Genomic DNA, 11,851 nt, shown 5'->3' with positions numbered 1-11,851 from the left:
TGTCTGGGCCTGCTGCCTTTCTGGGGCGAAGCTTCCTCAGTTGTCTCCTGACCTGATCCACTGTGACACTGGGAGATGATTGGAAGGGGGGGAGAGAGGCTGTTGTGCTGTTTAGAGAGGGGTTGGAGAAGGAGGAGGGGGGGGGATGTCATAGTGTCAGGGAGGGGGGGAAGCGAGGGAGGTAGGAGAGTAGGGAGAGGACTCTGTAGTAAAGGTGAGGGTGAGGGTGGGGGGGTTGTGGGCTGGTCAAACCTGTTGAAGAAGTTGTTGAGTTCGTTTGCCTTCTCCACAGTCCACTGTGCTTTTCTTGGTGTTGTGGCCTGTGATGGTTTTCACACCATTCCAGACCTCCCTCATATTGTTCCTCTCCAACTTCTGCTCCACCTTCCTCCTGTAGGTGTCCTTTGCTTCCCTCAGGCAGCGTTGATGGTGGAGCATTTGAAGCAAGAGGGCACCTGACACAGCTCCAGAGGTCTGTTAAAGATTCGGGTGAAGATGGGGACCAGTTGCTCTGCACAGACCTTCCAGCACCAGAGGCACACACCAGTCTTCCTGGTCTTCTGTCTCTGGGTCAGAGGGGAGGGGGGTGAGGGCTGCAGGTAGTCCTTTTGTTTAGGTGTGAGTTGAGGGTGAGCAGATGGGAGGTGTGAGTGATGGTCTTTCAAATCTGCAGTAGACGGTGTTAAAGTTGTCAGGCAGTTTGGGATTCTCTTCAGGGTGGGGGGATGGACTCCTGTAGCTGGTGATGTGCTGCAGGCCTCTCCAAACTGATGCAGGGTCTTTGGCTCAGAAGCTGGTTTTTAGCTTCTTAAAAAATGACACAGATGGATTTGCGGCCTTGAATCTGGAGTTTGGGGTTTACATTAGTGTTATTTGTATTTTTTGTTCTTTACATTTATCTTTAAAAATAAACAAGCACTGGAGAGTGGTCAGAACATCAAATGGGACAATACTGAGCTAGACTGTGTACATATACGTGACTGGATTGGTTTGTTTTGCCTGCTGAACAAATGCTAGCCTGTCTGGCTTTTTTGGGTAGTGAGAAAAATCAAAATGCAAAGTAAGTCAGATATGTTGATGAATTTCTAATTTTGGAAGGGTGTTTGGTGACAGAACACCTCCAACATGTCCGCCCCTCTCTGAACCTTGCTCTACCCAAAGTTTCTTCTTGTTAAAGAGAGTTTTTCCTTCCCACTGTCACTAAGTGCTTGCTCACTTGGCGTCCTTTGATTGTTGGGGTTTTCTTTGTATTATTCTAGGGTCTTTACCTCACAATATAAAGTTCCTTGAGGCAACTGCTGTTGTGATAAACTGAATTAAATGACAGCCAAAATTAGACAGCAAGTATAAGTTTCTGCTTTGGATAAACAAAATGTCAGTATAATTTGAATAATGTGAGCACTGATCCAGGCAAATATACAGCAACTTCCAGTGCAAGTTTCCACCCAGCGTCCTCTTCACCACAGTGACAGTGGAAGGACGACACATACTCAACTACAGTGCTCACATGGAGCTAAAAGAGAATTAGATAGATCGGAGAAGTCTGCGCAACATTTTTCCACAATTTCTAGAATCAGAATTTCAACATTGGATTGAAACATTGCATCTAGGGTGGGTAAATCTCACTTTATCTTATGGTATCAAAAGCCTTTTGTAAACTCAGAATAAGGTCAAGTATAAGCTGAGTCAAAGACTGCCCCTTCTGTTCTACTCTTAACCCCCTATCTGTTGTTAGCCTAGCAGCGTGCCTTCTGTCTGCACTCAGGGCAGGCTGTTTGGCCAGGTCTTGTTATTTATCCCTCCTTCTCAGTGCTCATGTACTAGTTAGAGTGAAGGAAGCCTTAGACCATATGCTGCTGGGATAAGGTGTGCCACAGGTAAGTGGCTACTAGAACAAAGTTCAAGTGGTAAGAGGTTTTTCCAAGATGACATGCCATAAATGAAGCTGATAGTGAGGGAACCCTTCCTTTTTTACCTTTTACCAAGATGCCACAACGAGAAAGTATAATTCACAGTCTCTTTCACACCACTAAGCCAAGGCAGTGGTTTGGTAACTTGTTCTTTCCTTGTGCTTTCAGGTGGCACAGGGACTATGGCCATTTGAAAGCTGTTTGAGCAGTAGTCTGTTTTAATAGTAGCTGCACTGAAGCAGACTAAGCCACAGTCTCATTACAGCATCAAATATGATTGATTCTGTTAAGCAGCAGAAGTAAAGAAGAGTTTATCACACATTCTTTGTACCTTTTCGAAGTGAAGGAGTTAAAGAGTGATAGGCATTGGACTAAACCACTGCCGGGGATATGAAGGGCAGTCCGTTTTTTAAACACTTATAAGATATAAAACCCACATTTATTTCATAATCATCACCGCATTCATTTTAACAGGGGAAAAATAGAAGAAGATTAAAATTAAAATTGTAGCTCTTGTTGCAAAGTGCACATAAAGAGCAACAATATGGCTAGAAAATAAAAACGATATTTATTTACAATTTCTCATAAATAATAAAAATCCATTTTATGCCCTATCACCAACCCAGGCCCATCACACAATTCAGAAGCATTAACAATGTCTTAGCCCTTTGCTCTAGACCTGACACATAACGCTCTTTACAGCTGCACATCAGTCTTCAACATTACATCATAAAGAATTGTGTAATTGTTGTTTTTGTATGCGTTTCCGTTACGTTACAGACTCTCTTGCCGCCTGATTCACCTGCTAAAATAGACAGCACAGAGTTGGAGCTTCTTCTTCGACTTCAGCATGGGATCCTAGTACTTCCTGCACCACTGCTCTTTAAACAGGAACATCAGCTCATGCTATGTTTGCACCTCTCTGCTCCATGCCTCAGCATTAGTCATCCTCTATTACTCATGTGGCGTGTATTTGCAAACACACCGGGAGAGCACCGAAGAGCTCCTGCCTACTAAAAAATGCAGCTTAACTTGACACAAAAGTGGTCAGGGTGTGGGTGCCACAGAGGACCATTGAATTCTTTGTGTTTGTGTAGCTTCACTCTCAGCAGTTCTTTTCCTGTTCTTGGAATCATTTTAATTCTGCGGGATTTACTTGTCCCAGTTAAAGTAATCCAAACATGTGGAGTATCAGCGGTCGTTTAATTCCTCAAGCTGGCAGGTTTGAGGCTTGTCTGGTGGAATTTGTGACTCCATCTGCTGGACAAATTCTGTTACGTGTCGGAGTTACAAAGGCCACTCTACTGCAGACTCTTTGGGGTGGCAGGAGCTGATTATTTTACACCAAGTTGAAATTTCTCCATCCATTTTCTTTCGCTTATCCAGGGCCGGGTCGCGGGGCAGCAGCCCAAGCAGAGAAGCCCAGACCTCCCTCTCCCTAACCACCTCCTCCAGCTTGTCCGGGGGAACACCAAGGCGTTCCCAGGCCAGCCGAGAGGTATAATCTGCCCCGGGGCCTCCTCCCGGTGGGACACGCCCGGAAAACTTCACCCAGGAGGCATCCTTGTCAGATGCCCGAAGTTGAAATTTATTGTTAACCTAAATACTTTAAATGTCTTTAAGCAAAAAGCCCCACCTCTTTCTGCAGCAGCACTTTTTGGAGCTTATTTACACATCATTAAAAATTTTTTTTATTTAAAACCTCTCATGGAAACATCCCAATGCTATTGCTATTAGCTAAAACTGAGGAAGACACCGACGGCCTTTACTATATTTATGTCCATTCCTGAATATATCTGCCAGCATGAAAGTGTAGGACATTAACTATGAATCTTTCTATGTAACTATGAAGGCCAGGTTTTACTCGAAACCCTGGCTGATTGTGACCCACACCCGTTTTCACACCTTGGCTCATGTGATTAGGTAGAGGATCATCAGGGGGTCCTTTTGTCCCTCTTTGGGGGGAAACTCCCACCGGGTTTAAATCTGGGACTCTCCACCATTTGACCGTAGAACTGAAGAAGCTTCTCGGATGAGAGGTGAAACGTCTTCAAGCAACTTAAAGAAGTCCAGACACTTTTCTTTCCAGCTCCTTAGATTAACTATGAAGTCTTACTTAGTATTGCTGCACAGTTGCTTGAAAAGAATAACACAGCTAAACTTTTACTTTAACATATTTGGAGCTTTTTTTTTTTGCTGATAATTTTTGCTGGCATGATGCAGATGTTACAGTACAAGTTTGCCATGTAAACAAACTGTAATGATTAATCTCCAGACACCAGGGGGCACTGCAGAGAAGCCTGACGACAGTTTCCCAATGTCTGCAGTTTTTGCTATGCACTTTAGCAAAGTGGACATTAAATATCCTAATTAGAGAAGTGAGTTTTCTTGAATGCATTCTGGCAACAATTGGAAGATGTGTTAATCTATTATGGGTTTTTAAAAAATATATTTTCTGCTCAAATATGGCAAAAGTTTTAAATAATGGTGATCAGTGTGTGTAGATGTAATCACTGTGAGCCTAAAGCTTCGATTCAGACTGCTCTGAACACTTCCTTTTTTTGCTATGCTTGTCCACAGATGGCATAAGATAAATATACCTGGCAGATCTGAAAAGGGGAGACAGCATAGATGTATCTTAAAACTGGATTCTTTTTAACTGCCTGCAGACTTCTAGTTGTAACAGCTCAATCACTAGTTTCAGATTAAAAAGGAACATAAATAGGAACAGTGACAATACGTGTGTGTGAGATATCGACCCCTTGTTTGTCATAACAGGTCTTCATCATACAGCAGGTGATACAATGATGGCCACATCCTTCATACCGTTTAATACAGCCAAAAATCCTTATCTACTTGACAATGTGACTGTAGTGAACAGCCCACTCCTTGGCTGCTGGAAGAACATCTCTGAATGAAAACGATTTCAATGAGTTAAAAAAAAAAAACAACATTTTTATTGAGACAAAGATTAAAAAACATTGAAACACTGATTATAAAAGAAGACAGCAAGAAAAGATCCTACATTTTAGCACACACACACACACACACACACACACACACACACACACACACACACACACACACACACACACACACACACACACACAGTAGTGAATCAGTTCATCTCTCTTCCCACCACTTGCCCTCTCTCTCCTGAAACTGCAGGCATCCTTTTATGCAGCGTCACCAGCCAAACATGTACTCCATCGCCTTGGAAACAAAGCTGTCATCCTTCCTGGGTGTCTGTTTGTCTGCTACCACCTAAACACAGACACACATGCATTTATAGTCGAAGAAAAACAAGATGTCAACTCTTAAAGTTGACCAGACTAAACTCTTGGGTAACAGTTCACCTGGTAGTCACTGCCTGAGTTCCTGTAGGTGGCGCTGAGTGGTCTGATTGCAGAGCGAGGGGTGGTAGGGAGCGCGGAGAAGGAGGAGGAGACAGGAGTAGAGACAGCCTCAGTGCTGTCCATCACGCTCTGAGAGACAGATAAACGAACTTCATTGCTCCTTCAAACTCAGTTTAACTTAGTGTGGACAATCGATCACAGCTCAGAGAGAAGATCAGACAGGAGCAGCAGGAACCCAACCTTGTCTATGCAGGGTTTGACTCCCACCATGATGGAGTCACCGAACACCTTTCCATCTTTGGACAGTGCTTTCCTGGCCTGAAGTCTGGACTGATACTGAAGGTGCATCCAGTTACCAGGAGACGCCATCTGTCAACACGTCATCAATAGGTTAACTTAGTTCACAGCAATACACCTCAAACTCCAGTTGCTTCTCTGGTTGGGCTGCGACTAGAGCTGGGCTCTAAATCACAAACACCATCCAACACTGACTCAGGGCTCCAACAGCCTGTCTGTGCTCTGATTTCAAGGTGTTCAAATACACTGACTGTCCGCTCTGGACCACAGACAGCATAAGAGACAGATGCAGCTTCCAGGTCTGAAAAGTGAAGCCAACAATGAAGCAGTTTTAAACAGTATGTGGTTTCACAGTCAGACTCACTCATTGCACCTGATTTCCAAATACCAATACTGTGATTGTAAACAGGTGCAATCATTTCACAGATGATTTGTAAGATTTATGTGGATCAACTCTCACCGGTAACAAACAACTTTTACACTTTGGTCACTGACTCAACTTTGAAAGATCTCAACAACCGAAAGATCTGAACCATCAGAAACTTTCTGCTACAATGTCAGACTTCATTTAGTCTGTTGGTGCTTGTTCAGAGCCAATACTAGGAAAGTCATTAGGAAGCGATGCAAAACCAGCAGTCATAAAATGTTTTTGATAGACGTTTCATCCGTCTGTAGGAAATGGCAGCCATCAGGGCCTGTGGTGGCCAAGAGGTCAAGAAAAACCGCAGTGACTTAAAAAGATTCAGGCATGACCTTCAACGATGCTCAGTAGGAAACCTTTCCTGCATCCTCAGCATGAATTTGAATGCCTAACGTTTAGAAATAAACATCCAGAGGCGTGCTGCATTTTGGAAACATGTCCTGTGGACTGACGTCATTGAAACAGATGTTTTTAGCTCAACAAGTGTTGGTTGGTAGTTGGGGCCTGTGCTGCAGTCACTGGCACTGAAAATACAGTTAGGTCCACAAGATGTGACCATGCATTTTGGTCCCATCTCGACTGTTTGATTTAAAGTCCTCTGTGACTGTATTCAGATGCAAAACGATAAAAAAGTGTCACCGTCCATATACTTATGGACTTAACTGTATTTCACTGCTAGCAGGTATAATGGATTCAGTTAAACACCAGAAATGTCAGGAAGCAAACATGTTATTCTGCTCTCTCTCTTATGTACTGTGCCCTGCAGTCATGTAGCCTGCTGCTCTGCAGCTAGTGATGGTGACCTTGTTCTGCTCTGGAGGTCTGCTGCGATCCGGAGGGACAGGCAGGTCATTCTCGAGCCACTACAGCAATTTCATCCATGGGACGATGGACTGACCGGAGAAGTAGCTGATTATATTACGTAACAGAGTTTTTGTTCCTATGTATTGGGTGGATTTCTTAGGTGTATTTTATCACAATTCTTTTCCAGGAGGACTGGGATAAAATCCCATGAAGAGTTCCCATTCTTGATTTTCACTACACCTTTAACTCTGTTTTAGTATTTGTTTTTACTACTGGAACACAGCTCATCTTTACTTGTTTGCATATTAACGGTATATAGTTAATATGCAAACACTATATGATATAGTGCCCGTTTGATCAGACACAAATATCCTGCAGTCTGATAATGATGTGCGAGTGTCTCACCGTGTGTTTGAGGATGTTTCCGTATTGAGCGAACTGGAGCAGGATGTAGGAAGCCGAGGCTGGAGGGAAGCTAAAACACACAGACATACCCTTAATGTACACAGAGTGCATTTAAACTGAAGTGTGATGAAGTGTGAGCATAAATACCCGAACACTGTGACCCAGGTCTGGTCCAGCTGGTCGTCAGATGACAAAGACTCTCCCTGAGTGTAGAAGGGGTCCACCTGAGCTGGTGACAGACACATCTGCTGCATGCCTGTCGGGACAGATATGTTACCCAGTTAATCCCCATAAACCCCACTGTGAGCAAAAGGATAAACCTTTTCAGTGCCAACACAAACAAAGCTTTGTGCACTGATGTGTCAGTATCTGCAGCTGCAAGTGTTATCAGGTTTTACAGCAACAAACAATGAAAGAATGCAGGTAAGCTACTAGCTACCAATTCTCCTAATGGTTCAGTAACAGTAGAATGAAAGTAGGATGGAAACCTTGTAAACTAGAAGATAGAGAGGAAAAATACTAAACGTGGCTGTCTAGCGAGTTAAAATCACGTTCTAGTTATATTCCCACATAAAAGAAAAGTTGCAAAGTGTCTGTTTTGCAGTCTTATCAACATCCAGCAGCCACGTCACTATTTGTCTTGTCTATTAACACAGAAAAAATGATCACAGACAGACTTCATCCGTTTTGCCATCTCGATGCAACAAAGTTGCTTTGAAGCCAGCAACTGACTGCGAAACATCCCAGCCCTGCCACCCGTCTTTGAAGCAACCAGCCTAAAGAAAACATGGCCTCATATTTGTTGCACACTGTCGCAATAATTATGGTTGTGCCACAGTCTCATACCACCATTTCCCCTTAGTGTCACTGTGATCAAAATGCAATCTAAATCTAGGCTAGTCAAAAAGTAAGAAAAGAGTAACATTTTCTAATTAGTGCTACAACCAACACTCTGCTTCCCTTTATAAAACCGAATATGCTTTTGCAATGCCACTGACCATCAACTGTCTAGATAAAAGTACCACCAGGAATTCCACTAAGGGCAAAAGCATGATGAGTGAGAGGATTTTGGGCTGCTCTGGATATAGATCTGTCACTCCATAACTGAGCAGTGAACCAGTGCTACAAGTGACAGTAATAATTAGTCTAACCAACTTCATATTTCTGCTCCCGTCAAAGTTTGATTGTTGACTTAGCCGGCTAATCCCTCACTTCACTAGCTACAATGACTTCTGTCACCAGCTGCTCTTTTTATTTATTTACATTTTTTTTAAAGTACTCTCAGGAAGCCACTGTTTTTAAATGTTTCTACAAAAAAAAATTATCCTTGATGACTTCTAGCCATTGCGACGCATAACACGAGCATTACTGTTAGAAGTTGTTGTCAAGTCACTACGAACAGAGTAGTCAGCAGTGTCAGTGTGTACCTGTTCCTGGAGTGGAGGCCTGACGTGCTGACAGAGGAGACTGCATGACTGGGAACGACTGTAGAGAGTTAATCAGACAGAGGAACATGTTTTTAAAAAGCCTTTTTCACATGTCACCGTGAACTTTCATCAAACACAAGCACTAGCCAGTCATCTGGCCTGTAATGAGCCTTGTCACGCTGGGGTTTTTTTTGGTTTGCCTACTTTATGTTTACTTTCATCATGCACCTGCTCAGGAATCAATTGTGTGCCATTCAACCACCTGTATCTATTCCTGAACATCTGTGAACATATGAAAATTATATTGACCATGCATGATGATGTACAGAAATTAAGTCACCATGAAATGCTATAAGGCCTCCATGTTTCACCACCTTACTGAAGGTAGAGGCGTTGCTGTTTGTGAAAGATCCCAGGAGTTCTGTCCCAAACTAGTCCGGGGTTAGGTGCTTAACTAAATGTGATTCAAAAGACACCTCTGTGAAGAAGAATGGCACTTGTGTCACTGGACACAAGGTGACTGTGTCTGACCTGGGGTCGGGGTTCATTGGGGAGCGTCTGATGGCAGAGCCTTCACCCATTTGCATTTCTTAATTCAGTCTCCCTCTCCAACCCCCCCTGCTATCCCTGCTATTGTCTTGGTTACAAAACCAGGAGGTGGCAGCTTTCATGTGAAAATAGGCAGTTTAACTCACTTTACCGTGCATGCTTACCCACCTGTCTGTGTGCAGCAAGAGGTGTCGCTACAGTAACCAGGTCGTCATGGATACTGCGAACAGGTGGGGCTCCACTCTTGTCTTTGGGTGTGGGGACAACAGGCTGCATGGCAGAACCTCCACCACCACCTCCTCCATTTAAAATAAGTTAAGTATGAATATGAGTCACTAATTAATCTAAATAATCTAAAATATAAGCTTTAGACAACAATCAGGTATGTCTCTTCTTCCACTCACCTCGAAGTGTGCTTGTGCTATCCGCAAGTGGTGAGGCCAGGCTAAAAGAGCGAGGCTGTGGGCTTGCTGGAGCTGGCAGGTCACCCATCAGGAAACCGGGCAGAAACTGAGCCCCAGAGGTTGGCTTAGGAGAGGTAGGAGAGCCCAAGGTCATCGGCTCTGAACCCACTGAGAGACAGGGATAATTTAATGACAGACGGTCCAAAACAGCCATTAATAGAAATACAGCTTTAGAGCTTAGATGCTAGTATATTATTATGAAGCTTCTGACAGCATGTCTTCACTCTGACAAGTGGGAACAAATGCCCCAAATCTAGGTGTTTATTATCAATGTTAAATCTGGAGATGAACGCAAATTGGTGTATATTTATTTGAATGATGCTCTGTGTAGAGGAATCTTAGTTACTGAAAAAACGAATGTTCTCATGGTGTGAACTTTATTGTGAGCCATGAGCATATTTTTTTTTAAACTTATTCTCTTGTCTTAGGACATCCGCAATTTATAAAAATCTTAACTAATGATTAAAGTATTCATCTATCGATCTATATAAAGAAATACTAAAATACAGCCACTTGTGGTCGACACATGGGCTTTTTTGTAGTGCTTTACCTTCTACCTTCTTCTAAAGCAAGAAAATTAGCACCGCTGCCCCAACACAGAGTTGACAGATGACATATGACATGCTTGCCTAATAAAGCCATAAATGCCGAATAGCTAATACCATCAATCAGAACGCAACGGATTAACATTTCTAAAAGTTTTCCTTACCTTGTAACTCCATCTCTGTTTCTTTCCTTTCTGGCCGCGATTTTCAAAAGTAGGAAGTGACGCTCGGAAAAAAGGATGGCAGCCGGCTAACAAAGCTAAATGATGTGTCACAATATCTCACTGTTACTGCACCGTAAACGCGACTAGGAGTCAGTGTTGTTTTTAAGGACCTAAACTGTTACAGCTGACCGATTTAAAATCTACTCTTTCAGTCCGCCACGGGGTGTTTCTGGAGTTCAGAGGCACTGGGAAAAGGCTGACGCTAAACTGGAAGTACTACAGCTTACTTCCGGCGAATTTAGAAAGCGTCAATGTGATGACGCGTTCAATGGCCCTGCGTAACGTCGTTCCTTTGTATTTTTCTAATGAATGAAATGAACGTACAAAGAAAAGAAAATATCTGAGGGCTTTTATTTTCTTACACTTAAATTTTTTTTATCAACAGGCATACTAGGGATCTGTTTTTAATGATTCTTCAATCTGTTTATTTTTGGCTTAACCGAAAACATTTAAGGGACTCAATAAAATCTATATACTATAGACTGTACTACACTTTTTTCTTTTGCTTCATGCTGTAAGTGCTCCAGTTGTAATTCCTATTTTAGATGTTTCACATTCTGGGTAAAATCTGACCCAGTCACATTAAACGAGGGAAAACCTGGCAACCAAGCTCTGTGGAAAAAGGGTGTTTCTGTACATAGTCACAGGAGAAAACTCTTGACCACTACAGACTTTATTCCTGTGATACAATCTGCTATTTGACGGGGAATCAGTGTTGAATGATAAACAAACAAAGATGATCCAGTGTGGCCAGTTCTTAAGGGAACTGCTTTAAAAATAAGATTTTTGTAGCATTATTAACCCCTTGGTATGGCCAAACGAGGATTTTTAATGAAATCACTACAACCTAAGTACCTGAAAAGTCTAACGTAAATGAACTTTTTAATAGCTTCATTTAAACATCAGCATTTTAGCATCACATTAATAACCTCTTTGGGACCTGTACTGACTGATGGAGTAATTGCATCCACGAAAAATCCATGAAAAGAAAAGCACTAGTAGAAAGAACAAACAAAACAATCCTTACAGGTCGTTTACATATAGTGTAATAAACACAAGGAATGCTAGAAAACAAATATGTTGTGAAATATTAGAAGGTTGGATTGCTGATCAATTAACCAAAAGTTCAAGAATAACTAAAATGCATTGATCTAGTAATTAAATCAACGTTTTTTAATTGAATATTATATATTTCCCCCATTTGGTTACTTTATTTTAATTATGCATAAGAAATTTTTATCTCATAATTCTTTTCCGGACACTGAAATTCCAATTGGAAGCATTGGGATCGCACATCCACCGACGAACGAACACACCATTTGCGTGAACGTCATCAATATGTGGCAAATACTGTTAAATATTTGTCACTTATTCTACAGAAAACCAAGAAGTATCCGGTAGCTAGAGTTCTGTTATCAAAATAAAATTATAACGCTAGCTGGTGGGTGG

The 11,851-nt window shown here is 42.3% G+C and overlaps 1 protein-coding gene across 2 annotated transcripts; it reads right to left on the bottom strand.

The window, feature by feature from the left end:
* Window positions 1-4,852: 4,852 nt before the first annotated feature.
* On the bottom strand, window positions 4,853-10,625 carry nup35 (nucleoporin 35). Of its 2 annotated transcripts, none has more exons than XM_086267542.1 (9): window positions 10,343-10,625; window positions 9,574-9,741; window positions 9,338-9,468; window positions 8,621-8,678; window positions 7,341-7,449; window positions 7,194-7,263; window positions 5,507-5,635; window positions 5,267-5,395; window positions 4,853-5,174 (listed from the first exon to the last, which is right to left on the bottom strand). In XM_086267542.1, exons 1-9 carry the CDS (start codon window positions 10,353-10,355, stop codon window positions 5,097-5,099), a joined length of 885 nt encoding a protein of 294 aa, XP_086123668.1. In that variant the 5' UTR covers window positions 10,356-10,625; the 3' UTR covers window positions 4,853-5,096. The 2 variants fall into 2 exon arrangements, with proteins under 2 accessions (XP_086123668.1, XP_086123669.1); XM_086267543.1 differs by having other exon boundaries at window positions 9,338-9,465.
* Window positions 10,626-11,851: the final 1,226 nt, after the last annotated feature.

This window comes from Aulonocara sp. 'chitande type north' Nkhata Bay, linkage group LG16 (assembly GCF_057382095.1).
Source record: "Aulonocara sp. 'chitande type north' Nkhata Bay isolate Kocher_YH1m ecotype deep benthic linkage group LG16, A_spYH_male_GT1.1, whole genome shotgun sequence".
In the NCBI taxonomy this organism is placed as follows: Eukaryota; Metazoa; Chordata; class Actinopteri; order Cichliformes; family Cichlidae; genus Aulonocara; species Aulonocara sp. 'chitande type north' Nkhata Bay.
Note: the sequence above shows the minus strand (reverse complement) of the source record. Positions and strands in the feature narration are given on the sequence as shown.

Bases quoted from the DNA above. Each gene is read 5' to 3' on its own strand.
- nup35 (XM_086267542.1), bottom strand. The intron at 9,469-9,573 runs GTGAGTGGAAGA...TTTTAAATGGAG, and splicing joins TAGCACAAGCACACTTCGAG to GAGGTGGTGGTGGAGGTTCT. The intron at 5,396-5,506 runs GTTGGGTTCCTG...TCTGTCTCTCAG, and splicing joins TCAAACCCTGCATAGACAAG to AGCGTGATGGACAGCACTGA.